This window comes from Apus apus, chromosome 2, assembly GCF_020740795.1.
Source record: "Apus apus isolate bApuApu2 chromosome 2, bApuApu2.pri.cur, whole genome shotgun sequence".
In the NCBI taxonomy this organism is placed as follows: domain Eukaryota; kingdom Metazoa; phylum Chordata; class Aves; order Apodiformes; family Apodidae; genus Apus; species Apus apus.
Genome location: NC_067283.1, coordinates 95,426,353 through 95,450,477, shown reverse-complemented (window position 1 = coordinate 95,450,477; position 24,125 = coordinate 95,426,353). Strand labels below are relative to the sequence as shown.

At 35.6% G+C, this 24,125-nt stretch overlaps 1 protein-coding gene across 13 annotated transcripts in view; it reads left to right on the top strand.

Moving 5' to 3' along the window:
* ZNF236 (zinc finger protein 236) overlaps positions 1–24,125 on the top strand; it is a 75,415-nt gene that overhangs the window by 34,211 nt on the left and 17,079 nt on the right. For 9 of the 13 annotated variants that reach the window (XR_007888734.1, XM_051611917.1, XM_051611924.1 and 6 more), the window contains 13 exons: positions 363–566; positions 4,418–4,562; positions 7,037–7,297; positions 7,542–7,792; positions 8,448–8,549; positions 13,459–13,610; positions 14,714–14,820; positions 14,915–15,066; positions 15,178–15,390; positions 15,855–16,134; positions 16,545–16,648; positions 20,569–20,922; positions 22,805–22,950. Coding sequence is in view for 12 of the 13 variants with exons in the window: in XM_051611917.1 (XP_051467877.1) it covers positions 363–566; positions 4,418–4,562; positions 7,037–7,297; positions 7,542–7,792; positions 8,448–8,549; positions 13,459–13,610; positions 14,714–14,820; positions 14,915–15,066; positions 15,178–15,390; positions 15,855–16,134; positions 16,545–16,648; positions 20,569–20,922; positions 22,805–22,950 (2,471 nt within the window). In the remaining variant the exon portion in view is untranslated. The remainder of the gene's footprint in view (positions 1–362; positions 567–4,417; positions 4,563–7,036; positions 7,298–7,541; positions 7,793–8,447; positions 8,550–13,458; positions 13,611–14,713; positions 14,821–14,914; positions 15,067–15,177; positions 15,391–15,854; positions 16,135–16,544; positions 16,649–20,568; positions 20,923–22,804; positions 22,951–24,125) is intronic. The other 4 variants (XM_051611914.1, XM_051611921.1, XM_051611920.1 and 1 more) reach the window with 4 other exon arrangements.

Here is a 24,125-nt window from a genome sequence, read left to right as displayed (position 1 = left end):
TATTTGTGTGTTTGCTGATAATTTTTTTCTCACGGTTCTTTAACAGTTTGTGACATTTGACCTGCTATCTGCAATTCCTGGGATAGCTTCTGGAACCTTTTGAAAATTGCTGTAACTTCTGCATCATTGCATTTCCTGATAACAAGCTTGCTTAAAGTGATGTGTTACAACAAGTTAGTAGTTCAGCAACTTCATATTTACATTTGATTGGATTTTATGGTTCTGTTTTGAGAACCTTTTTGACAAATAGGTGATGGAAAACAAAAAAGAAAATACAGAAAAGAGAAACTACATTCCGAAGATAAATTTCTGGGGCAGCGGAAGTAAAATCACAAACTAATGTTTTTTTTAATCTTTTGCAGGTGTTAGACCTTTTGCTTGTCCTCACTGTGACAAAAAGTTTAGAACATCAGGCCACCGGAAAACTCATATTGCGTCACATTTTAAACACACTGAACTACGAAAGCTGAGACATCAACGTAAACCTGCAAAAGTTCGAGTAGGAAAGACGAGTGTTCCAGTACCAGACATTCCTTTGCAAGAGCCCATACTCATAACTGATTTAGGTAAAGAGGGAGTAAATCCGTGCTCTCTTCAAATGTGATTTTCACTGAAAAAATAGAGGTCACAGTTTAATCAAATACATTCAGTGCTTACTCAGAAAGATACGCTTTTGAAGTAGGTCATCAGACATAATCAGGCTTCAGGAAAGTGCCATGTTTTATAGTTCACTTTCAATAAAATTAATAAGTCTTTTTTTATTTAGAGATCAAGCCTTACCACAAAAAAGTGTGTGCATTTTTACATTACATTAGGAGAGCATTTTAATTTATCTGTGGTTAGACTATTGGTGTAGAAAAGATAGCAGACAGTTCATGATTTAGATTCTTCTTGAGATGATAATGTTGATTAAAATTACAAATACTAGTGAGACGGTGTATTATCTGATTTTGGTGTATTTGGTATAATTGTGACCTCAATTAGTGGTAATCATTAGTGGTAATATTTCAAAAAAAGGCAGGTTAATTCTTGGACATGCTATAGAGAATTCATACAGTTACTCTGTTGTAAAATAATTGCTACAGCATTATGTAAAACCACTTTTGGAAAATGGAAGTTGTTCTACAGCTCCTTCAAGGCTATATATCGTTAAGTAAAGGTCAATGTAGTGAGCAAGGCATTTAAACTTCAGTGTTGTTTGACTCATCAACCTGCAAAGCTCTGCCTTGTCTGTTGTGTAGTCAACTTTATATAGTAGAATATAATACTGATAACATATTTAGCCTAAAATTTTGATCAATCTTTAAAAATAATTTTGCATTCACTGCTTCCAAGAGCAGTGTGCAAGAGAAGTGCTTATTTTGGTATGAGGTATAAGAAACTTAAATTTTCAGAGTAGCAACCGAACTTGGCCAACAGCTTCAGATATTCATATCACACAGTATTTCTCTCTTTAGTGAACCCTGGAAACGGGTTGCAGTCCTATCTCTTGTTTCTAAAGAAAAAACACTTTTTTTCTTTAACAATTAAGATTGGTGCAGTAAAATTAAATAAATATTAATAAAAAAGAAATAATAGAAAACTTGTTTCTTATAGCTAGTGATAACGTGAACTATGCTGATATTACAATGTTCAGTGTAAAAATAAGTTCCACCATTAGTCTAGAGGGTGTCAAATTTTTTCAACCCACTGACAAAATTTCCACTGATCCCAGAAAAAAAAAAGTCTTATTTCTTTTACAAGTGTTAAGAAACCAGTATTGTTGGTCTGTGCTAGTGTTAATCTTTGAGTGGCACCTTTGGTAAAAGAAAAATATTTCTATATATTTTGCTTTTGAAAAGTTTAAATTGTTCTAGAAGTCTTATTAAATAGTCTGCAAATTGTTCTCTGTTACAATGTTTGATTTTATTGCATTAGTTGAAGCCATTTATTTACTAGGAAATACAAAAAAATTATTGAAACAGTATGGACTGTGGATTGGAACATGGAACTGATGGGAGGAAAAATAACAGCGTTTCCAATCAGAAGTATTTTGCTGACTTGCTGTGTCAAGTGTAGAACCATGTTTCACTATTCTAACATTGGAGAAAAGTTTCATTTTTCCCAGTTGCACAGGTTGAGTATATAGTTTGGAGGTGTTTGATTATCAGTCTGTTATTTCTGTTCTGATATGTATCTCACTAGGAATTTCTGCAGTTTGTCTGCAGACATGAACCACTGTAACCTGATAGATGCTTACAAGTTAGTCAGCTATCGTTTACTCTAACAGGTTAACTGAATTGTTTTGCTTTTATATCATCAAAAGTCACTGAAAGTAGATATTTGTCATACGCAGTTCCTTCTGACTTGTATTATCTCCTGTACATGACTACTGATTATCACAATGGAATGCCAGAAGGAATTTGGAAAGTAGGGCTGTGGTTTTGGTTTGGTTGTTTTTTTGGATTTGTTTGGTTTAGATTTTCAGTTTGTGTTTTGGTTGTTTTTTTTAAGAGAAAATGGTTTACTAGAGCAGCTGAGTTAGTTGGGAAAGGTAAAGGAAGTTCTGGCATCTACATATTTATAGATTTTTTTATATATATTTATATATATATTTATTTTTTATATATATATATGTATGATATACATTTCAAGTCTGAGATGGATGAACTCTTTTTTTTTTTTTTTTTTCATTGCTGCCATCGCTTTTTTATTACACTTGGGAATTGGCAGAAGCCCTTAGGGCTTTCCTTTCTCAATATGAAACACATCATGTTGGATGGAGTGGAGTGAAGAAGAAAAAGACAGCATAGAATGCTTTTGTGGTGAATATTTAGGATCATAAAAGGATTTCTTGCATATTTGTTAAAACTTTGCCTTGTTTATTAGTATTGCTATGAGGACGTTTGAGTTCACAGGTCATAGAATCACAGAATGGTTTGTATTGGAAAGGACCTTAAGGATCATCTGGATCCAACCCTCCTGCATGGTCAGGGACACCTCCCACTAGACCAGATTGCTCCAAGCCCCATCCAACCTGGCCTTGAACACTTCTAGGGATGGGGCCTCCACAGCTTCTCTGGGCAACCTGTTCCAGTGTCTCACCACCCTCACAGGAAAGAATTTCTTTCTAATGTCTAACCTTGAATCTTCCGTCTTCCAGTTTTGATCCATTACCTTTTGTCCTCTCACTACATGCCCTTATCGAAAATCCCTCCCTGGCTTTCCTGTAGGCCCCCTTCAGATACTGGAAGGTCACTTTAAGGTCTCCCTAGAGCCTTCCCTTCTTCAGGCTGAACAGCCCTATCTCTCCCAGCCTGTCTTCATAGGAGAGGTGCTCCAGCCCTCTGATCGTCTTCATGGCCCTCCTCTAGACTTGATCCAACAGCTCCGTGTCCTTATCATGTTGAGGGCTCCAGAACTGGACACAGTACTCCAGGTGGGGTTTCACAAGAGCAGAGTAGAGGGGGAGAATCACCTCCCTCAACCTGCTAGCCACGCTTCTTTTGATGAAGCCTGGGATACAGTTGGCTTTCTGGAGTGCAGGCGCACATTGCCAGCCCATGTTGAGGTTCTCATCAACGAGCACCCCCAAGTCCTTCTCCTCAGGGCTGTTCCCAATCCATTCTCCAACCAGTGATGATATTTGTTTACTTGAGAAGTCAGCTACTGTTCCCATTCTATCAAGATGTTTGTGATTTTGACCTTCTGTTGTCTGCTTCTGAGACAGCATACTTTTGCAATAGCAGTTGGACATTTCATGATAGGAACTTTTAACTGGTTTTCCAGTACAACACTTGACTGACTTCAGGGACCACTGTATAAAGAGTGTTTGTTCAAATAAGGGTTTTTTTAGGTTTTGGGGTTGTTGTGGTTTTTTCTCCAATACATTTTTGGAGGTACCCAGAGAACCAGGAAGACTGGCAAGCCAAAGTAGATGATGTACAAATAGAACAATTTTTGGTGGATTTTTTAAATCATTTAAGTAAAGGCATACATATGTATCAAGGTGCTTTGTACTTTTCACAAAATGCTTGTTAAATATTTGTCAAGTTCTAAAGTATATCTGGGGTACACTGATTAAATGTAATTTAGTTAAGGTGGAGGTTGAAAGAGTGAAGTATGTTTTGATTAGCATTGAATTCTTAAGTGTCAACTTTTTTTAAAGTTAATGTTTATTTTGGAACAGGTGAGGCTTAATGCAATGAGGTAGACCTATGGATAAAAGAAGAGCTATATAAATATTATGTGCAATAGAATAGGTATAATGCTAAATAGATGCATGTATAAATTCAAACATTCTCATTTTCTTTATATTCTTGCATGCTAGAAATTCAGTCACTTCTTTTGAAATCCTAGCTCTTCAGATGACTGCAACTTTGGAATAACTTTACTAATTAATTTTTCCTTTTTTGTGTGTGTGTGTGTTCACGTGCAGGTCTTATCCAGCCAATCCCAAGGAATAGCCAGTTCTTCCAAAATTATTTTAACAATAATTTTGTGAATGATGCAGACAGACCATACAAATGTTTTTATTGCCATCGAGCCTATAAAAAATCTTGTCATCTTAAACAGCACATCAGGTAAAATAAATTCAAAGATGAAAGGAAATGTGTGTACTTTTTGGAAAAGCATTAAATGTATGTAGTGTTCACTGAAAAGACTTCTTGCGTTACTGTCTCTCAAGTAGTAAATCAGTCATAATTGATATTTCTGGTAAAGCTGGAAGAGGCTTTGGACTAATTTATAGCTATTTCCAGTGCTAGCAGTACAAGTAGTTGTGTTTAGTGTGCAGTTTAGCTTATTAGCACTCAAACTGCTTTTTTCCTAAGCTGTGTATGGAAAAAGAAAAATTTAGGTTGCAGGAGAGCCAGTGGAGGTAACTAAACCAAAACTGTTTTCAAAAGAAAGGGTAGCTTCAAAGTGAGATCGAGTTACAATTGTACAGGCAGTAAGCTTTGACATTTAATTGAGTTACCAGACATTATTCCCTGGTTTATAAACTATGAATAGCTGGAGGAGAAAATACGAAAAAACCCCACCAAAGATAATTACTAGGATATAGAGAAAGATTCCATAAAAGCAGGTGGTAATCTGCTTGTTTCTGCTTTATAAGCTCTTTACCACTTTAAGTTGTGGTGAGTTCTTCATATTCTCCTTGCAGATCAAGTTCTGTATATGTAGATTCTCAAACTGGCTTGAAACATTCCTTGGTTTCTATATGCTGACTTAACAGGAAGTGAGGAAGCCTTGCAGTATCACATCTTTCTCTTTTGTAATACCCAACCAAGATTTCTCACTGTCTTTTGTAGACACAATCAAGCTGGATTGATTTAAATCAAAATAATTTTAAAGTAGTAAGTGTTGCTGGTTTGCATTATTGCCGCCTTCATTGCCCTTCTTTGAAACAGTTGATTTTAATTGTCTAACACTTGTCTTTTTGTTTTCTTAAAGGGAGTATAACTATCAATGGTTACTTACCAGTAAAATGTTAGCTGCCACTAAAGAGGGCCTTATCTGCCTACAGATGGCCTATGTAGCTAAAATAGGAGCTGAATTTATGCATATTTTACTGAAGCATATGTGTAGTTTACAGTTTTGTTTCAATTAATAATTTTTCATCTTTCATTTGTATTAGAGAAATGTGGTTGACTTATTAGTTCATTTTACTTTGACACAGGTTTTTCAGGATTCTTTCAATTGAAAGCTGGAAGTGTTTTAATGACACAGAACATGAACAGCTTATTACTTAAAAATTGGTTTACATGCACTGAGTACTCACAATTATATTTTTCTTGTCCAAATACATTTTATGTTGGAAAATTCTGTTCTTCAGATGCCTGTGCTTGAATTGATTCTGGTTTTTTGGTATACACATACTCTAGCTCAGGATAAAATAAGTTTAAAAGCCTCGTTACTTACTATGTTTGTCTTTGCTTTTCGGCTCCCAGACTGAAAATAAAAAGATGTAATGGGGATACCAGTCACTTGTCACTGTGCTTCTTTCTGATTGATCTTTGCAACAGAGTACTGAGTGAGCCTTAGCTTAGCTTGGCTTTGTTAGGGGTTTTGTAGAGGCATTAGAAGCTTTTCTCTTTTTTTCCGTGTTTGTTCTTTGCAAATTGGCATTGCTATACCTAAGCTACTAGATTTGACACTTGAGTGGTCAGTCTGTTTTCATGGAATGGTGCTGATCATTGCTTAGAAAGCTTGTTTCCTTCTCTGAAACCAAGGGAAATTTGTAGTATGGATAATTTCAATGGAGCAATGACTGAGTAGTGTGCCAGATTCACCCAAAGGTACACCATGGAAAGATCAGGATACCCTGCTGCTTATTTCTGTATTCGTAGCAAAACAGTAAACTTGAAGTCGGTCACACATTTTCACAATTCTGTGACTTCACTACATCTGGCATCTGATGGGGTGGTCATAGACTTCTAAGGCTCCTGAAATCATAAGGCATCCCTGAAATTTCCTGATTTTATTAAATACTGCTTTCTTTACCTTTCATTTCCTAGCATTCACAATGGCCTTCCTCCTACCTCTTGCTCCTGGGATGCAGTCATAACCCTTAAAATTCTCCTTGCACTCTGCTCCATTTCCTAACCTGTCCTTCAGTCTGTTTTATATCCTGATACAGTCTTAAAACTCCTCTAGCACTCTGGAAAGAAGGATATAGTGGGTGGCATATGCTGATGGCATAGGTGAGAGAGTTTGCCCACTTCAGTGTTATTTTCACATAGTGGTCTGAAAGACTAGTATATTACCTGGCATGGAAAAATTCAACCCCTCTGTTTTACATGAGGCAAAGTATGATCAGAAAAGGACTGGAGATTGTAATGAAAACTGTTAGTATTGTTTCTAGCCCTGCCAGCGATGACATGCAGGTTGTTTATAATTTGCTAAAGCTTTAATTTATGGATTTTCTTAACTGAAGCCTCTACCATCCATACAGCAGTCATCTTAGTTTGGTTTGCTCATTTTAGAATTTAGTCTTTTAATAGCTTTGTAAATCAAACTGTTTAATCTACTTTAACCTTTTCTTTCTCATAAAAAGGTCACATACTGGTGAAAAGCCATTTAAGTGCTCTCAGTGTGGAAGAGGTTTTGTGTCAGCTGGAGTTCTGAAAGCACACATTAGAACACACACTGGATTGAAAGCTTTTAAGTGTCTTATATGCAACGGGGCCTTCACTACTGGTGGTAGCCTCAGGCGACATATGGGGATCCATAATGACCTGCGGCCGTATATGTGTCCATATTGTCAAAAAACGTTCAAAACATCGCTAAACTGTAAGAAACACATGAAGACTCATAGGTATGTTTACCATTTTTAAATGAATCCTTCAGTGTATTTCAGTAGCCCTTCCTTAAAGATAGTTGGAAAGGCAGCTCTGCTCTGTGACCAATGCTAATAATGGAATAAGGATGTTTACTTATGGGTAGTTCTGAAGGAATAGTAAATTATGGTATATAATAAAAAATTAAAAATTGTTCGTGTAAGTCGTTAGGATGACTATCTAGATGAAATCCTAAAAAGAACTTCTTACCTTTCTTTGCAGATATGAACTTGCACAGCAACTTCAGCAGCATCAGCAGTCTGCTTCAATAGATGATTCTACAGTAGATCAGCAGAGCATTCATGTTTCTACACAGATGCAAGTGGAGATTGAAAGTGATGAGCTGCAGCAGTCAGAAGCTGTTGCAACAGATCAGCAAGCTATTTTAGAGTTAGACCAGCAGCCTGTAGTAGGCACAGAAGAAACAGCACTTGAACAACAATTGACTGATCAGCCTTTAGAGCAAGATGAGGGTGAGTATTTGAAATATGATAAGGTTTATATTGAGGTAAGTTTGCAAGGTCTCCTTCACAAATTTGGGTTTCAAGACCATGCAAGTAAACAAACAGAAAAATACATGGAGTAAAAGCTAACTACTTGAAGTATATAGTACAGTTTTTCTTTCATTGGTGTTTAGGTTTACTGTTAAATATATAAAAAGGTTGGTTAAGATTTGCCCCGTTTGGTTGTATCAAACAAAACTGCTAAACAAATATACAGAAAAACAATACTGTGTGCACAAAACTTTACAACATCACGTTTATTATTCATAGAAAGCATCATTATGTAGTTTGCTTTGGAAGTAACACCTGTGTTTTGTGGTGGGAGAATACAAAATATTTTGTGTGATTATTCTGTTACTAATAGTGGAAGAAAGTATTTTGGTTTTGCTTATTTGCTCTTTTTCATGGTGTAATGAGTTAGGAAGTTTTATAGAGGAAAATGAATAAAGCCTACAGTAAGCAAAGATATAAATGCCTATTCAGCTAATATATTTTAATTATTTTTAATGCAGTAAAAATTCAGATTACTATCAAATGTAGGTTTTGGCAACAACTGAATTACCCAATTACATCTTTTTTTCTTGATATTTATTCCTTCGTCTTTTCCTTCCTTTCCCCATTTCAGATAGATTTGTGACATCCCAGCATGCTTTACAGGAAAACATCACCCAATTTGAACAACAAGCTATAACACAGCAGCCATTTGATCAACAGGGCTTATCACAAGGTTAGTAATAAATAGAAGTTTTTGAAGTGATTTTTTTATAAGTCTGGCTTTACAACATGTCTATCATAAAGTAGTCTAAAAGTGGACATCTACAGTCCAAGGAACTGCAATGCAGAGACATTGCAAAAACTTTTTCTTAAATTATTATTTCGAAAGTATATTTGGTAGAATATTTTGAATACTTAAACAGATTTTGCTTTTGTGAGCTAATGTTTAGTCATTACAGAATGGGGTTTATATTCGGGCAATGTAATATTCTTCCCTTGATTGTGTTTGAAATTGCTGTGGCAGTAGGCAGTGTACACAGCTTGCCTTCTAAATACATGTGCTCATAATCTGAGATGGTCAGAAGCATGGTCTGAGATTTGACTGAATAGTTGTAGGGATTCATTATGGAAAAAGACAGTTCAAAATATAATTACATAAAAGTCATGCTTTAATGTAACTACAGCAGTTTCATTTTGTATTTTGTAAGAGATTGAAAACATTTGGAAACTGTTTTTTAACATAGAAAATACTGAGGAATGTGTCTAAAGTTTATGTAGCCTGCGGAGGATGAAGTGGTGACACTGTTCCTGTGCTTTTCGCTGCTGGATTTCTTGAGTTGTTGCTTTATACAAAGCTTTTAGTTCTGTTTTGGGATTTTTGTGGGAGGGAGGTAGGATAGGGGGTTTAATTTGGTTTGGTTGGGAAGCATGCCTCATTGGCTGACCAGCTGATACTCTTCCTGCTTGTTTCTGACTCCAGGAAATAATTTCATATTTATGTAACTGGTAACCAGTACTTGGTATTCCATCTGCTTAAGTTTTTTTGTTCTTAATTGCATTCCCTGTTTAATTGTATAGTGCCTGTAATTGACTATGCTAACTTGCATGACACTGAAGAAGTAGTATAATTTGTTGCCAATTTTAATTCTCTAGGTTCTGCTGCTTTGTGTGTAAACAAGAAAAACAATTTAAAGTCTCTGCCTTTATTAAACAAGACTGAACCAGGTCATGTTAAAACCATATGGATTATTTTCTTCAGTTATCTCTTAAGTTTTTCCAAATGAATAAAAAGAAACTGCAGAAAAATAGTGTTATTTTTCTCTCTCAAGAGTAGTGGTGGGTTTTGTTTGGATTTTTCCAGCCCCTTTGAATTTGAAAATCCAATACATAAACTTTGTCTTGTTATCTTATTTTGACTTCAGTTCCTGTGTATGTTTATCTTATTTAAATAAATTCTGAATACTGAGTGATTTCTTGGGGAGTGGGGAGACAATTCTAGATCTCACACATTTTTTTCATGAGAAATCTAAGCTGATCACCGGTGCGTTACAAAAGTGGTGCAGAGAATCAAGACATTGGTGGTGTGGTATTGTTTAAGTCTCATTTGTATAAGATGTCTCCTATTCTACTTGGAATCTCATCCACAGATTCCCAACTCTTTGAAGTTTCCTTGAAGATCCTGGAGCCCTTCAAAATTTTTGAATTTCAGGTAGGTAAGCATTTGCGCGGATGCATGCGTTAAATTGGTCGACCCTCTCCCTATGTCTGCATCTGTGCTTCATGCTCCTGATTTCTTTTTCCTATTGGCTAGGCAAAGTGTTGAAGCTGAAAACACTGTCTTTTTTATCCTTGACATTTTTAGGCTATGTTGTTGTTAAAATATTTTGATTCAGTGTTTATTAATAAAACAACATAAGGAGTTTTTAAAAATCTTCAGTAGGTTTTTTGATTCTTCTTTTTCCTTTTTTTTTTTTTTTAAAGGAAAAAAATTAATCTTTGTATTTCAGACAGATGAGGCTGATCTCTATGTCTGCATAGACCTGGCAGAAATGTGTTTATTATTGTAGAGTTTTTTTGGAATAGTTTTACAGACTTCTTGGTTTGTTCAGATAGATTCTATTTATTTATTTATTTATTTTTCTTGATATGTTCAGAGTTGTAAATAAATGCAGATCGTATGAGGGTGCTGCTGAAATATAATCTATTATTCATTTGAGCTAGATTCAAAGACTAGGAAAATAGACTTCAGTGTTCCTTGTAATTTGCGTATTCAGGCATCTTCATTTGAAGACTTACTTTAGTGAGGTCAGAACAACTAAATGGATTTTTTTATCAGAAGATGTCTTTAGGTTATTGGATATCATCTATCATTAAATGTGTTTCATATAGATTATGTCACCTTTTCTTCCTTTAGAAGTCTCCCTGTAAGCATGTTTGAATGTTAATAATTCAGTTAGTGGTGACAGGAGAGGGGTCTTTAAAACCTACAAGAAGTCCAAAAAATGTTACTCTGTAGCCTGTACAAATATATGCTTGGCAGCAGACTGTTTTGCTTTCTGAGGAAGCTGATCTGCAATCTCAGGAGTTGGAATTTTGATTCTTTCAGTAACTGTTTAAACATTTTTTCCACTTAGTACTGTTCAACTGGTTCCAAAAGTTGCCTAGGAAACAAACCTGCAGAACATGTAATTGCTAGTCAATGACCCCCACTGAGCTGCACACGTGCATGCAGATAAGCTTGTTAATGTTAGAATTCAAACGATCTGTTGGTAAAGACTTCAAGTTTTGTTTACTTTGAAATACTGTATTTGCTGGGAACTATCATACTGTTGTTTCATCATTCTAATGTGCAAGACATATTTTTACACTAGTAAAATTATTTCCACAGTATTCTAGAAGAGAACAGGTTGGGTGATGCCTTAAGGCCAAGAAGGAACAAGCAATACAAATTATTAGATGTACTGAAATAACACAAAATCCAATTCCAAGTTTAGAGAACTTTGGAGTGAGAGGCTCCCCTTATTATAAAGAGCTTAGATGCTCTCTGTTCTTTAAAGATTAAGGAAAAACTTCTGGAAAACAGTATATAATGATGAGAACAAGTAGAAAAGAAAGGATCTGAAATTTATTTGTCTTGTTCTCAGTTTGAATGTGTGTTTTCTGGTGTTTTTTTGATTGTGTTGGGTTTTTTTTCAATGCTGTTCTGTAGAAATGGTATGGTGGTAGCAAATGCCTTTAGCATGCTCAAAGTTGTCAGATCTTTTTAAAATTTGGAGGGGAAATTGACCTTCATACTAGATATTGAGCAAAATGAGGACACCTCATGTAAATTCTTGTTACAGCGTTGGTTTATATTTATTCCAGAATTACTTTCAGATGTAGTATTTCTTTCTTCAGTTTGTCCCAAAAGACCTGGAAATTCAGAACTTTTGTTCCTGAGCATTTTGTTGCATGATCTTAGGAAATTTTTCAGGATGTCAATAATTGCTTTCATTAAAACACTGAAGTGAAACAGGTCATGGTGCAGTAATATCTTTTTTACTTCTAAGCTAGTAAAATTACTTGCTGACTTAAAAAAAAGTTGTCATTTTTATAGCTAGTAATTTCTGTGTAGATTTAATAATTATGTCCTTTTTTTTTTTTATGGCGAGCATGGAAGTAGTATTACTTGCTTCAGTTTCTTAAGGCTTGTTTTTTTGGTGTTTTCATCAAGTGTAGTGGGAATGCCATTTTTCCATAAAGGTCCTTTTAAAATGTATTTGAAAATAGAAATTAACGGCCCTCTTATCATCATAAAGCTTTGCATCTCTGTTCTTCAGGCTACTTTTTCATTTTGTCATTTCACTAAGAGTAACCGAGGTGCAAGTTTCAGCTTGTTGAATCTTTTTTTCTTGTAGTCTTGGTAGGTCTAGAGGAGAAAATAATATACAGGTTGCAGCATTAGGTTTGGTGATGTTATGGCCTGACTAGTAATGCTTTCAAGATTTATTTACATTTGCTAGTTTTCATTCTATGGTATTAGCAATAGCATACAAATAGGGTTTTTTTTCCTGTGTTGATAACAGTATTTTTCTGCCGTGAAGAGTGTCTTTTTGGAAAATTTGTGCTTAAACTTAACACACCTCAGTTTTTTTATGTACTGTAAATCAAAATAGTCTTTAAGCCTTGCTTTTTGGCCTTTGATGCTGTGATCATCTGATGTGGATTTGTTTCTACCCTGATTTCATAATCTTCATCCTTTTTGTCTACTGAAGGCAAACTGCACAGAAATAGTAAAATTGTTGCCCTTACCTTAATTGCTGATAATTTTGGTTTCATTTTTTTCCACGTAATACTGTTTTTTAAATACTTGAAGTATTAGGGCTTAGAGAAGTTTATAAAAGAGCATCTCTGATAAAATAAAACCCTGCAAGCTGAGCTGTACTACCCTGGCTCTGAATCATTGATACTATCATTTCATTCATTCATTTAGAAAAGGAGGTTACTAAGATCTGGTATTTCAGAGGAACAAAACCGAAGGAAAAAAAATTCAGGTCTTGATACTGGAAATATGGATAAAAATATGTCTATTTTTACTTTGCAGTTTGCCTTTGAGAGGCTCTACTATACTATTATCTAAAGAGTGGGAATATGTGGAGGAGATCCAAAGTAGGAGAAAATGGGGTTACTTTATCAGAAACTGGAGTTCTCCTATTGGTCATCTCCTCCACTCACCCGCCATCCTCCCCACTGAGCTTTGCATCCTTGTGATCGGCTTCCAGTGTAGTTAAGGGAGCGTGGTATCAACATGGATAAAGGGAGATGGGTCAACCTGTTTGACACATGCATGCTTACATACAAGAAATTCAAAATTTCAGTGGCTCTAAGGTAATTGTGACACCCTGAAGAAACTTCAAAAAGTGTTTTTCTGTGGAGGAGATTTTCCAATAGAATTCCAGCTAATGGTAAGTAACCCTATTATGCATATTACGTAGATGCCAGAAACGTTTGTGTATTTCAACACTGAACAGTGAAGAGTATAAAACATGTATTACTATATGGTAATACTGCTTCATTTCTTTGAAGGTAGTCTTCAGGAACGTGTGGTGTTATTCACCAATACAGTGTAATTTCCAGGTTTCTGACTGTCCAATTTCTGGCAGGTTTTCCAGTGAATGATAGCTACAATCAACAGCCTCAATTCCCAGCTGTACAGCAGTTGCAGGATTCGAGCACACTTGAATCTCAGGCTCTTTCAACGAGTTACCATCCACCAGCCCTTCTTCAGGTTCCAAATACAGACACTATTAATGTCGTAAGTACTGCTAGAAGGCAGAATTCTGTGTTCAGAAGTTCTGTGTTCACTGATGAGTTTCTTTCAACTATTTTCTTGGTGATTAGGTGAACTGAGAAGTCAGAAAAGGTTAATAATTTCATTTCCAGGTTGCTTAGGTTTAACAACTGGAACATTGACAGGGGGAGGAAAGAGATGTACATTTTAACTCTCTAGGCTTAAAAAGGGTATCATAGATAGATTGCTATAAAGTTGAATTGTAAGTTTCAGGAAAGGATCTAAGGTTGTAAAATAATGTTATGTTATTGCACTATATTCTGTCCTAATTCTTTAATTTATATTAATATAGCAATGGTCAAGCGATAAAAGTAGCTCTACAAATGTGTAGTAATCATGGAGCTTACATATTGCAGTGTATGATGTTCTTTCCTGGTTCTCATCTGGTTAAATCTGTAAACAAGCTGAATTGCTAAAAATACTGTTTAAATATACTTTTTATGATGGTAGCAGTGTCTAGCATTAAGGTCATCTGTGATAATGTGTTTACCATCATAACCTTAATGAAATATTGTCCCTTCGTGCTTTTTTGCAAAGGGCAAATGTCAGTCACAGAACTGAGGTGGGTTTTAGGATCTGGAAGAGTTTGAGTGATTTCCACCTATTCAGATATGCTGTCATTCTCAAGTATTATTGCATGGTAGATTTTGCTTAGAGGAAAAACCTGTGCAGTAAAAAGCCTGTAGTGAAGTCTTTGACAACCACTGTGCATTTTGCTACTCAGTTTGGGGCTCATACTGTTTAAAATGTCTGCTTTAGTGTTAAATTTAACCCTATAAATACTAGAAAACCTACAAGACTCAAGACATGTTTTGGTCTGGTCTAACAGGGAGGTGTAAGTGCACAGCATTGTCTTTTTAATTCAGCAGGTGCAGATTTTCCTGCTTTCCTTCTCACTGTGAAAGATTGAGGTATCATTCGTTGCACTCTTAATTTCTGTGAAAATTTTACAAAAGCATAAATTTAATTACTTGTGTTGACTGTAAATCCTGTATTATTTTCTTGCCTATTTTTGTGACTTTATTTCAGTATTGTTACTGAAATTTACTTGAGGCTTTGATTTCTAGACTACTCGTTTGATACAAGATCAGTCATCACAAGAAGAGCTAGAATTACACCCCCAAAGGCCTCATTTTCTTGAGGATAATGAAGATCAAAGCAGGCGTTCATATAGGTTTGTTATACTTTGAAGTTCTGTCACAGAATTTCCTGAATCTTTTAGGGCTAGTCATCATGTGCAACTAATGTAAGCCATTTTTTTTTAATAGATGTGAATATTGCAACAAGGGTTTTAAGAAATCCAGCCATTTGAAACAACACGTACGGTCACACACCGGTGAGAAACCTTATAAATGCCAACTCTGTGGCCGTGGCTTTGTTTCCTCAGGAGTTCTTAAGTCACATGAGAAGACACATACAGGTAAGAGTATTAGCTCTGTATTAGCTTGACTCACCTTTAGGTTTTGTAAATGTCCTGTATAAGTGAACTTAAACAAATGGCATGCTACTTATTTGTTTCTGTTACTTTAAGGAGTTAAAGCATTCAGCTGTAGCATTTGCAATACCTCCTTCACAACTAATGGCAGCCTTACCAGGCACATGGCAACTCACATGAGCATGAAGCCTTACAAGTGCCCATTCTGTGATGAAAGCTTTCGAACAACTGTTCACTGCAAAAAACATATGAAAAAACATCAGGCAGTCTCCTCAGCTGTAGCAGCAGCTACAGAAACAGGAGGAGGAGGTAAATTATTTCATTTTTACTCTTACAGTCCTTACTGTGTAACAAATACAGATGTTTCAGGGGATTAGGTGAGTGCTGTAACAGTAGTGCTATAGATTAGCTTTCCAGAGCCACTGAAATTGCTCTTTTATCTACATTGTTTAAAGAAATCAGTTTTCCAGGAATCTGTTCAGTGTATTCAAGGTATTGTATGTTACAAAGTTATTTTAGTGTATCACTGAAGTAGAACATTTTTTGTTTCAAATTACTTACATGTGTATTTAATTACCGAAAACATAAGAATTTTAAATGCAGCTTTATATAAAAGTATAGACATGAGTAGCTGACCTCTGGAAGAGACTAAAGTCCACGCATGCAATGTACTAGCTACGTGTTTAATAATAAACCCTTCTATTTTTGTGATTTCACCTACCAGATTAAAATAAACAGACATGCCTTATTTTTATTTTTTTTTTTTTAAATAGTTGCATGTGCTGAAGATGATGATGAAAACCTTGAAAGAACTTCCAGGAAATCTAGGCCTGGTGTCATAACTTTTACAGAAGAAGAAACAGCGGAACTGGCAAAGATTAGGCCTAGAGAAAGTGCCACTGTCTCAGAAAAAGTTCTTGTCCAGTCTGCTGCAGAGAAAGACAGAATTAGTGAGATCAAAGATAAGCAAGCAGAACTGGAAGCAGAGCCCAAATATGCCAACTGCTGCAGTTATTGCCCTAAAAGCTTTAAAAAACCCAGTGATTTAGTCAGGTAAGGAACAGAAAAGTTTTGCATGTATTCCATTTTCTAAATTGTTCACCAGAATCTTAGCGGTAAGTTTTTATGCCTAAGCTGAAGTTTGACTTGTATTTATGTAATTTTTCAGAACAGTTTAAAAAAGTATCAAAATGTTATATATTCTGAATGTGACTAAGCTGGCCTTCCCATATTTTTTTTTCCTGCAGTATTAAAATTACTATCATGAAGTTTTTGAACAAACTGATTTTTTCTTGCTACAGGATTTGCATGTAAAAATCACTTTGAAAAAAGTAAATGCTTAAATAATCTTCTTATTTACAAGATTTGGTTAATGTAATGTTAATGTAAGTATTACAAAAGTAACTTTTTCTATGAACTGTCATAAAAGTAGAAATTCATACACATGTTCTGCAATTATTCAGGCACGTTCGTATCCATACTGGAGAGAAGCCATATAAGTGTGAAGAATGTGGAAAGAGTTTCACTGTAAAATCCACTCTGGATTGTCATGTTAAAACACACACAGGTCAGTAAAATTTTAAATGTCTTTGCTTAGAAACCAAGTCACTTCCTTGAAAGGCTGTTTTAACTAAAGATTTTGCAAGGAACAGTTTGTTTCACTGTTGTCTGGGAAAGAGCACGATGAATGGCAGCGCTAAGTTTGGTACTTAGGGCATCATCAAATGGATTATATGATGATACTTTGAATAAACCATAGTATTGCAGCCTTTCTTATTACTAGGCTTGTAAAGAAGTCATAGTCTTAGGTTATGGAAAAATGTGTGTATGTATTTATAATACCTTAATTTAAAATCTGCTTTAGCATTTTAATGCTGAACAATTTTTCTGGTTAAGGGGGTAGAGTAGGAGGATTTTATAAAATTAAGTTGAAGAAAAAATATTATAAACATTACAGTTTTTAATGTGAAATAGATTGAAAATAAGAGTCTAGACAACTTGAGCATTCAGCTATTTGGATTGTGCAATTTGAATATAAACCTAATTTCTGTAATATTTATTTTTTTCCAGTAGTTCCATTGCATTCCTGTGAGGTCTGATTTTAATAATATTTTTCAACCCAAATTTTGCATGAATTTAAAAAAATAAAAACCTCTTTAATTCGTTCATATTTGTTTTCTTCTTACCATTGAACTTCTGTAAAAAACCCAATCCTAAACTAATTAATTTCTAAAACTGGCTAGTTTTCCTAATGTACATTATAAGCATTTTTCAAAAATGCAAAAAAAAAAAAAAAGATAGAAAGCTTTTAATGCTGTGATATATAATTATTCTATTTCTAGTGTATCTTTTTACTCACTACCTTTACTGGAATATTGTAAATTAGTTTTATTCAATTGTTTTCTGAACCTAGAAAAACTGGTTAAAAATTAGTGGCCTCCAGTATATCCAGTAGTAGTAAGTTCCTTGATTGAAATTTGGGTTTCAGTGTGCCTTCTGATGGTTTTGTTCCTAAGCCCACTAGGAATTGAATGGTTAAGGTTGGAAGAGACCTTAAAGATCACCAGGATCCAACCTCTCTGCTGTGAGCAGGGATGCCTCACACTAGACCAAGCTGCACAAAGCTTTATCGAACCTGGCCTTGAACACCTTAAGGGAGGGGGCTTCCACTACCTCCCTAGGCAGCCTGTTCCAGGACCTTACTGTCCTCATACTTACTACCCTTCTTCCTGATAGTCTAAGTTGATGTCTAGTTCTTTTGTTTGAGAAATAATGAGAAGTTGTTTCCTGTTTTTCTTTTTTTAATTTTTCCATTATTTTACACAGTTTCGAATAATATAAAACAGAGCTTTGTAAGTTATTATTTTAATATCCTTAGCAGATAAGTTATCATTCATTCTCTTTTCTACATTATGCATATAACAATTTTTACTAGCTTGGATCACTGAGCTACTGAGAGAACTCCCTTGCTGACTTCCAGCCATAGGAAAATTGTCCATGTAATCCTACCTTTTGTATTCAGTCTTTTAACTTTTTCTTTTATTCATTAAAGAATTTGGTCCTTTCATCCTGTGACAGCATTTTTTTCATATAAAACCAGTGTAAAACTCAAAATCTAGAGGTAGTCTTGTCAGTAAAATTCTGGTCTCCCTGAAAGAGCTCTTTTAAATTTGTGAAGTGTAATTTTCACTACAAAAGCCATATCAGCTCTTCTCTATTATGATTAATTTGATCTTGCATTTTGTATTGGTTTCTTTTCTATTTTCTTTTGTAATTGAGCCAGCTTGTTTTGGATGAACATGAAATTCAGAGGGCGATTTTCATCTGTGGACAACACCTACAGCTAATAGTTCATTGGTTGTATGTTGAGCCATACTGACTTGCTTAAATGAACAACAAAAGTTTACAGTGTTATAGCCTGAATCTCCCCTAACAACAGTTCAGTTTTGAAAAGCTACTCTGCTTCTGACCTTTAAAAGAAAGGTGCCTGGATAGGAACCTAGTTAACTTCATCTGTAATAAACTTTAATGCAAGTAATTAGTTTGGGGATCTACTGTAGCTTCTCTTGTATCACTGCCTTTCTGATCAGCAGGCTGGCTGGAAGGTTTTCTGAGAGACATACAGTTCTATCACTGAACACTGAATTCCTCTATCCTGATGTAGCATATGGTGGGGGAACTGAAGTCACACATTATTGTTTTTCTGCCTTCATTGCTTTTCTGATTTCCTGTGTATGTAACGGCTCTTGTTAACATTTTACTTGGTTGCCCGGTAGTAAGGATAATTGGAGAGGCAATAAAACGCACTTAATTTTACTATATTTGGAAGCAATTTGGTGTTTGCCATTCCTGCATGACTTTTCATGCCAATTTGTGATCATCTTCAAGTTTCCCTTATGGCCACTTACTCTATGTTCATAGGTAGTTTTGTGTTCTAATTTATGCATCTTTTTCTTTTCAGAGCCCTAGTTTTTCTACAGAAAGCCCAAGAGTCAGGTCATAATCTGACTGAATATTTTAATGTTCTGTTTAAACAGAACTTCAGATGTTCAGGTTGTTCCTTGCTGCTTTCTTGGTTTGTTTTGATAACTTTTGACTCTCAGGTCTCATTTTCTTCTCTCTCCCTCCCCCCCTTCTGATGGATATTTTTTCTTTAGTGTGGAAGACTCCTAGATGGTTTTCTTTGTAGTGCTCTGAATGTGGTAGGCAGGTTTGCTGCAGCCTATATCCCCATTACCTTGCTGGTTCACGTTATTCTTGGGCTCTTTTCTTCTCCATTATTTGTATTGTTTTCAGAGGTTTACTTAGTTTTGTTGAAGAAAAAATTACATCAGGGTTTTGCAATCTAAATCTGTAATTTGAAGTAGGTTGAATTGTAATTCAGGAATTTGACGAGGGATTATTTTACATAAATGGAAACCAGAACTCAATAGCAGGAATCATGGGCATACATCAGTTTTGTGACTTCCTTACCAACTGTAAATGGCTCAATAGTGTCTTCTGATCTGAAAGCTGAGTTGCCTTTGTTTCAGGGTTCATCTCTAATGGTTTGCCAAGTAAAAAAAGATTACTTAGTCACACTTCGTACTACTTTTTTTTAATTCCCATCACAGCTGTATAGAAGTCTTGAGCTTTACCCTTTGGTAAGGCAGCTATACCAAATATGTTTGTTTCTTTCCCTTGTTTAGTTAGGTATCAATATTTTGCTGGAAGGTCTGGAAATTTCAGGACTTACAGTGGTTTTTTGCCTCTGTGGCATGTTTTCTGCCAGGTATTTTTCATTATACTTTTCATGAATTCTACAAATGTGCAGTTGATGAAGGGCACTCTGTAGTCAACTATTGTTATTTGTAGTATATTAAAAATCCCATTTGAGACAGGATTTTTTTTTTCAGGTGTTATGCAAAGAGGGCTGTATGTGTATAGACCAGATTTCTCTACTTCTAGATTACTGTGAGGTGGTTGGTATTTTGTTTAGAATACCATCTCAGTTACAAGTTTTATTAGTTTCCTACTTGCAGTTTATTAATGCTAGTTGGTATTGAAGTAAAGGCTGAAACAGCAGAATAAAGCTGCAGCAATTGAAGAGGAAGTGAGAGGCTAAGAAAGGAAGAAGCCAAATGCTGAAGAGGTTGAGATGAAACTTCTAATTCTTTTTTATGAGCTGCGTATTTGAAACAACTCAATTAGTCAGGAAGGTGAGGTGATGAGGACAGAGACATCAAGGTGACCAAAGAAAGTTCTGCACAAAAGTTTTAACAGCATTTTGAGTTTTGAAATAGGCAAGGAATTAAGATACCCATCATTGAAATCCTTAATTCATTTGAAAAGCAGCCAAAATTCCAAAGAAAAAAGCAGATTAATTCAAAATTATTCTGATTGAATTAGTTTAGAATCTGTATTTATTTATTTATTTATTTGTTGGTACAGTGCTATTGAGTTTTAAAGGTTTTATCACTTATCTTTCTGGTTTTGAAACTTTTCCAGGCCAGAAGCTCTTCAGTTGTCATGTATGCAGTAATTCTTTTTCTACAAAAGGGAGTCTAAAAGTCCACATGCGTCTCCATACAGGAGCAAAGCCCTTCAAATGTCCACACTGTGATTTACGGTTTCGTACTTCAGGGCGCAGAAAAACCCACATTCAGTGTCATTATAAACCAGAGACAAAGAAGGTTAGGAAGCCTGTCGCCCGTACTTCAGCTGAGGGACTACAGCCTGTCAGTCTTCTTAATTCATCTTCAACAGACCCTAATGTTTTCATCATGAATAACTGTCAATTTGATCAAAATTTACTTCAACAAGGACTTGTGGGCCAGGCTATCCTGCCTGCTTCAGTGTCAGGTAAAAATGGGTGACTTTTTAGTGGTGGTGTTAAGATCAAGTACTGAACTTCGCTTTCTGTTAGGGTTCAGAAAATTATGCCAAACACCGTTTCCAAACAGGTAAGAGTTGTACTGAGTTTGATGCACATTGGTGACCTAAATAGAAATTTATTTATTTGAAAATGAAAGGGAAAATATTAATGCAGTTCACCTAAAGAAGTCTCTTCAGTTCTGCTGTGGGTACGCTGCAGAAAGGAAGAAAATACAGAGAACAAGTAGCTGGAGTGCTAGTGTTCTTTTTCGTAATACTCAGCTGCCTTTCACAGATTAGATCATAGAGCAAAGAAGAGTGTCTACAGTAGTTATTTACATGAATAATGAAGAGTGTTTTAAGTGCACATGCTCTGCTGCACGTGTGGTTAATAGCCCAAAATAAAATAATAAAAAAAGCACATACCCCAAATAAATTCCAACTGAAAAACAAAAGTAGAAAACACTTTAGTGCTACAAAAAAAATACTTGTGTGGATGTGTATGTTAAATTGACAGTAACTACAGCTACATTAGCTTATTAAATGTGCTGCAGACTATTCTTTGACTCTGGCACAGGACACTCAATGTGGTTGATGTTGCAAGAAAATAATTGTTTGAGAATAATCCTTGCAAACTTCTAAATTGCTTTCAGGAATTTTTTGTGTAAGTGCTCACTGGGTTCAGGAAAGTCTGGACAGGGATGGTTTTGAGAGCAGAATACTGTTCAGGTGTTTGGAACTGTTCCCTGGTACTGATAATTTACTCCTGCAGTCGTGGGTCTTGAACTGTCCATCTGTCACTTCTGAAAGTGAGACCGATTTTCTGTGCTTCTTTGGCACTTTTTTCAGTAAATGTTTATGATTTTGAAGGGATGCTCACAAATTCACAGAAATGTGTCAGTCTCATATTTAATTGTAGCCATTCCAGCTTATATGATTTGACCTAAACTGTTGTCCAAAACCAATAAAATGGTGGTTGTTTGGAAGAAATCAGTGTTACTTGACAGCCACAATTAGTCATAAATTTGTGATTAAAAACTGTCTGATATTTGTTTGTTTTTTTGAGTGAACACAATAAGAAGGAGTCTTTAGCATGTTCAGATGTCCTAGAAAGAGGCAGGAACCTTCTAAAGTTGAGATTGGTGATGTGGGTTTTGCCCAAAGCAGGTATTTCTTGGCTGCATTGTGAAGCACGTGTATCATACTACATGATTTTGAAGAGGGAAAGGTAGATAAATATTTCTGAAGCATCAACCAAAGGAAACTGGTTGATCATACTGAAGGTATTTGGAGAAGCAGGTGTGTCAAACCACAAGGAGGCTTTTCCTTATATTCTCTCAAGACCTTTTGCAGAAATGGTCTGTTCAACTTTTGAAATTCGGAAATTTCTAAGTGCTAAAGATTATGAATTTCAAATGCTAATGTACCTTTATTTCCATCGATGTGAGTACAACTTTGATACCTTCTTGAACAATTTTTTCTGCTGTGCAAAATTTTGGCAGCAACTTCCATGTGTATGTTCAGAGTCAGATTGTACATATCATGTGTGAGTGCTGCTCATGTTTAGGCATAGCACACTTCCCCAGGAAATTTATAGCAAATTTCTCCAGGTTTCCAAAGCTACTCTGGAGAGTGGTTCTTGCTTTGTAAGATGGTACCTACTGCTTAAATAATAGCAGTCCTTAAGTCACATGGAATTTATGAAGCTTTAAAATAGGCAATCTTCTACTTCAAATTATTTTTCTTGGCATAAACAAATGTCTGTTTGTATATCTTTTGTATTGAATTAATTTATAAAAATTAACAAGCTAAAAGAGGCAGTCAGTAATAATAAAGAAAAACATTATAATATAACTGTTTTCTTTGGTAGCTGGAGGTGACTTAACTGTGTCCTTGACAGATGGTAGCTTGGCCACTCTTGAAGGAATACAGCTACAACTTGCTGCTAATCTGGTTGGACAAAATGTTCAAATTTCTGGAATAGATACCACCAGTATTAACAACATAACATTGCAGGTAGGTTCCTTATAGTTTCTTGCTTTTGATTTTAGTTGCATGGAGGGCTGAAGAAAGTTTAAGGAGCGTACATAATTCTGGAGGAGTTCCCTTGAGTTGAGAGGGCATGCAGCAATACCATGCTATATCAGTTGTACCATGTTAGAAGACTTACAAAATAGATGTACAAGTGGGGTTTTTTCCTGGTTTGATTTTTTTACCTGGGATTTTGGCAGATTGCTTTAAAATCTGCAATTTTTTTTCTTTTAATTGCATTTTGTATTTTTACTACAAAATCATTCTAGGCTCCTCAGCCAACACCCAGAAAGAAGTGTCCCCCCCAAAAAACGAACAAACCCAAATAATTGCACAGAATGTTCTTTTCCTTAATATAAGACACCTGTGTTATTTGGCAAGCTTCCAATATTTGGATTCACAATTTAAATTCCCATTGAGTTTGTGAAATGAATGACTGAAAAAGGTGAGATGATTACATCTAAAAATTTGTATTTTAAATTATGTACAAGAATTACTTTCATGAATTTGGTTGGTTGGTTTCACAGAATCATTGAGGTTGGAGGAAACCTCTGGAGGTCACCAGGTCCAGCCCCAGGTCAAGAAAGGAACATCTTCAGAGTTCCATTGCATTGCTTAGAGTCTCTCTAAACAAGAAGTTTTTAGCATAAAATGAAGAAAATAATTTTTTGCTTTTCCCAATCCCCATATCACAGAATCACAGAATCTTAGGGGTTAGAAGGGACCTCGAAAGATCATCTAGTCCAACCCCCCTGCCAGAGCAGGGTCACCTAGAGCACATCACACAGGAACCTGTCCAGGTGGGTTTTGAATGTCTCCAGTGAAGGAGACTCCACAACCTCTCTGGGCAGCCTGTTCCAGTGCTCTGTCACTCACAGGAAATAATTTTTTTCTGATGTTTACGTGGAACCTCCCACGTTCCAGTTTGTACCCAGTGCCCTTTGTCTTATCACTAGACATCACTGTAAAAAGCCTGGCTCCATCCTCCTGACACTCGCCCTTAACATATTTGTAAACATTGATGAGGTTGCCCCGCAGTCTCCATACATACCTGAAGTGTAAAATATATCTTTAACTCAAAAGAATGGCTGCTTGACTGTGAGCTGGGACCTTAATGAGCTCTAGGAGCTGAGACAATAGGTAATTCCTGATAGCAATCT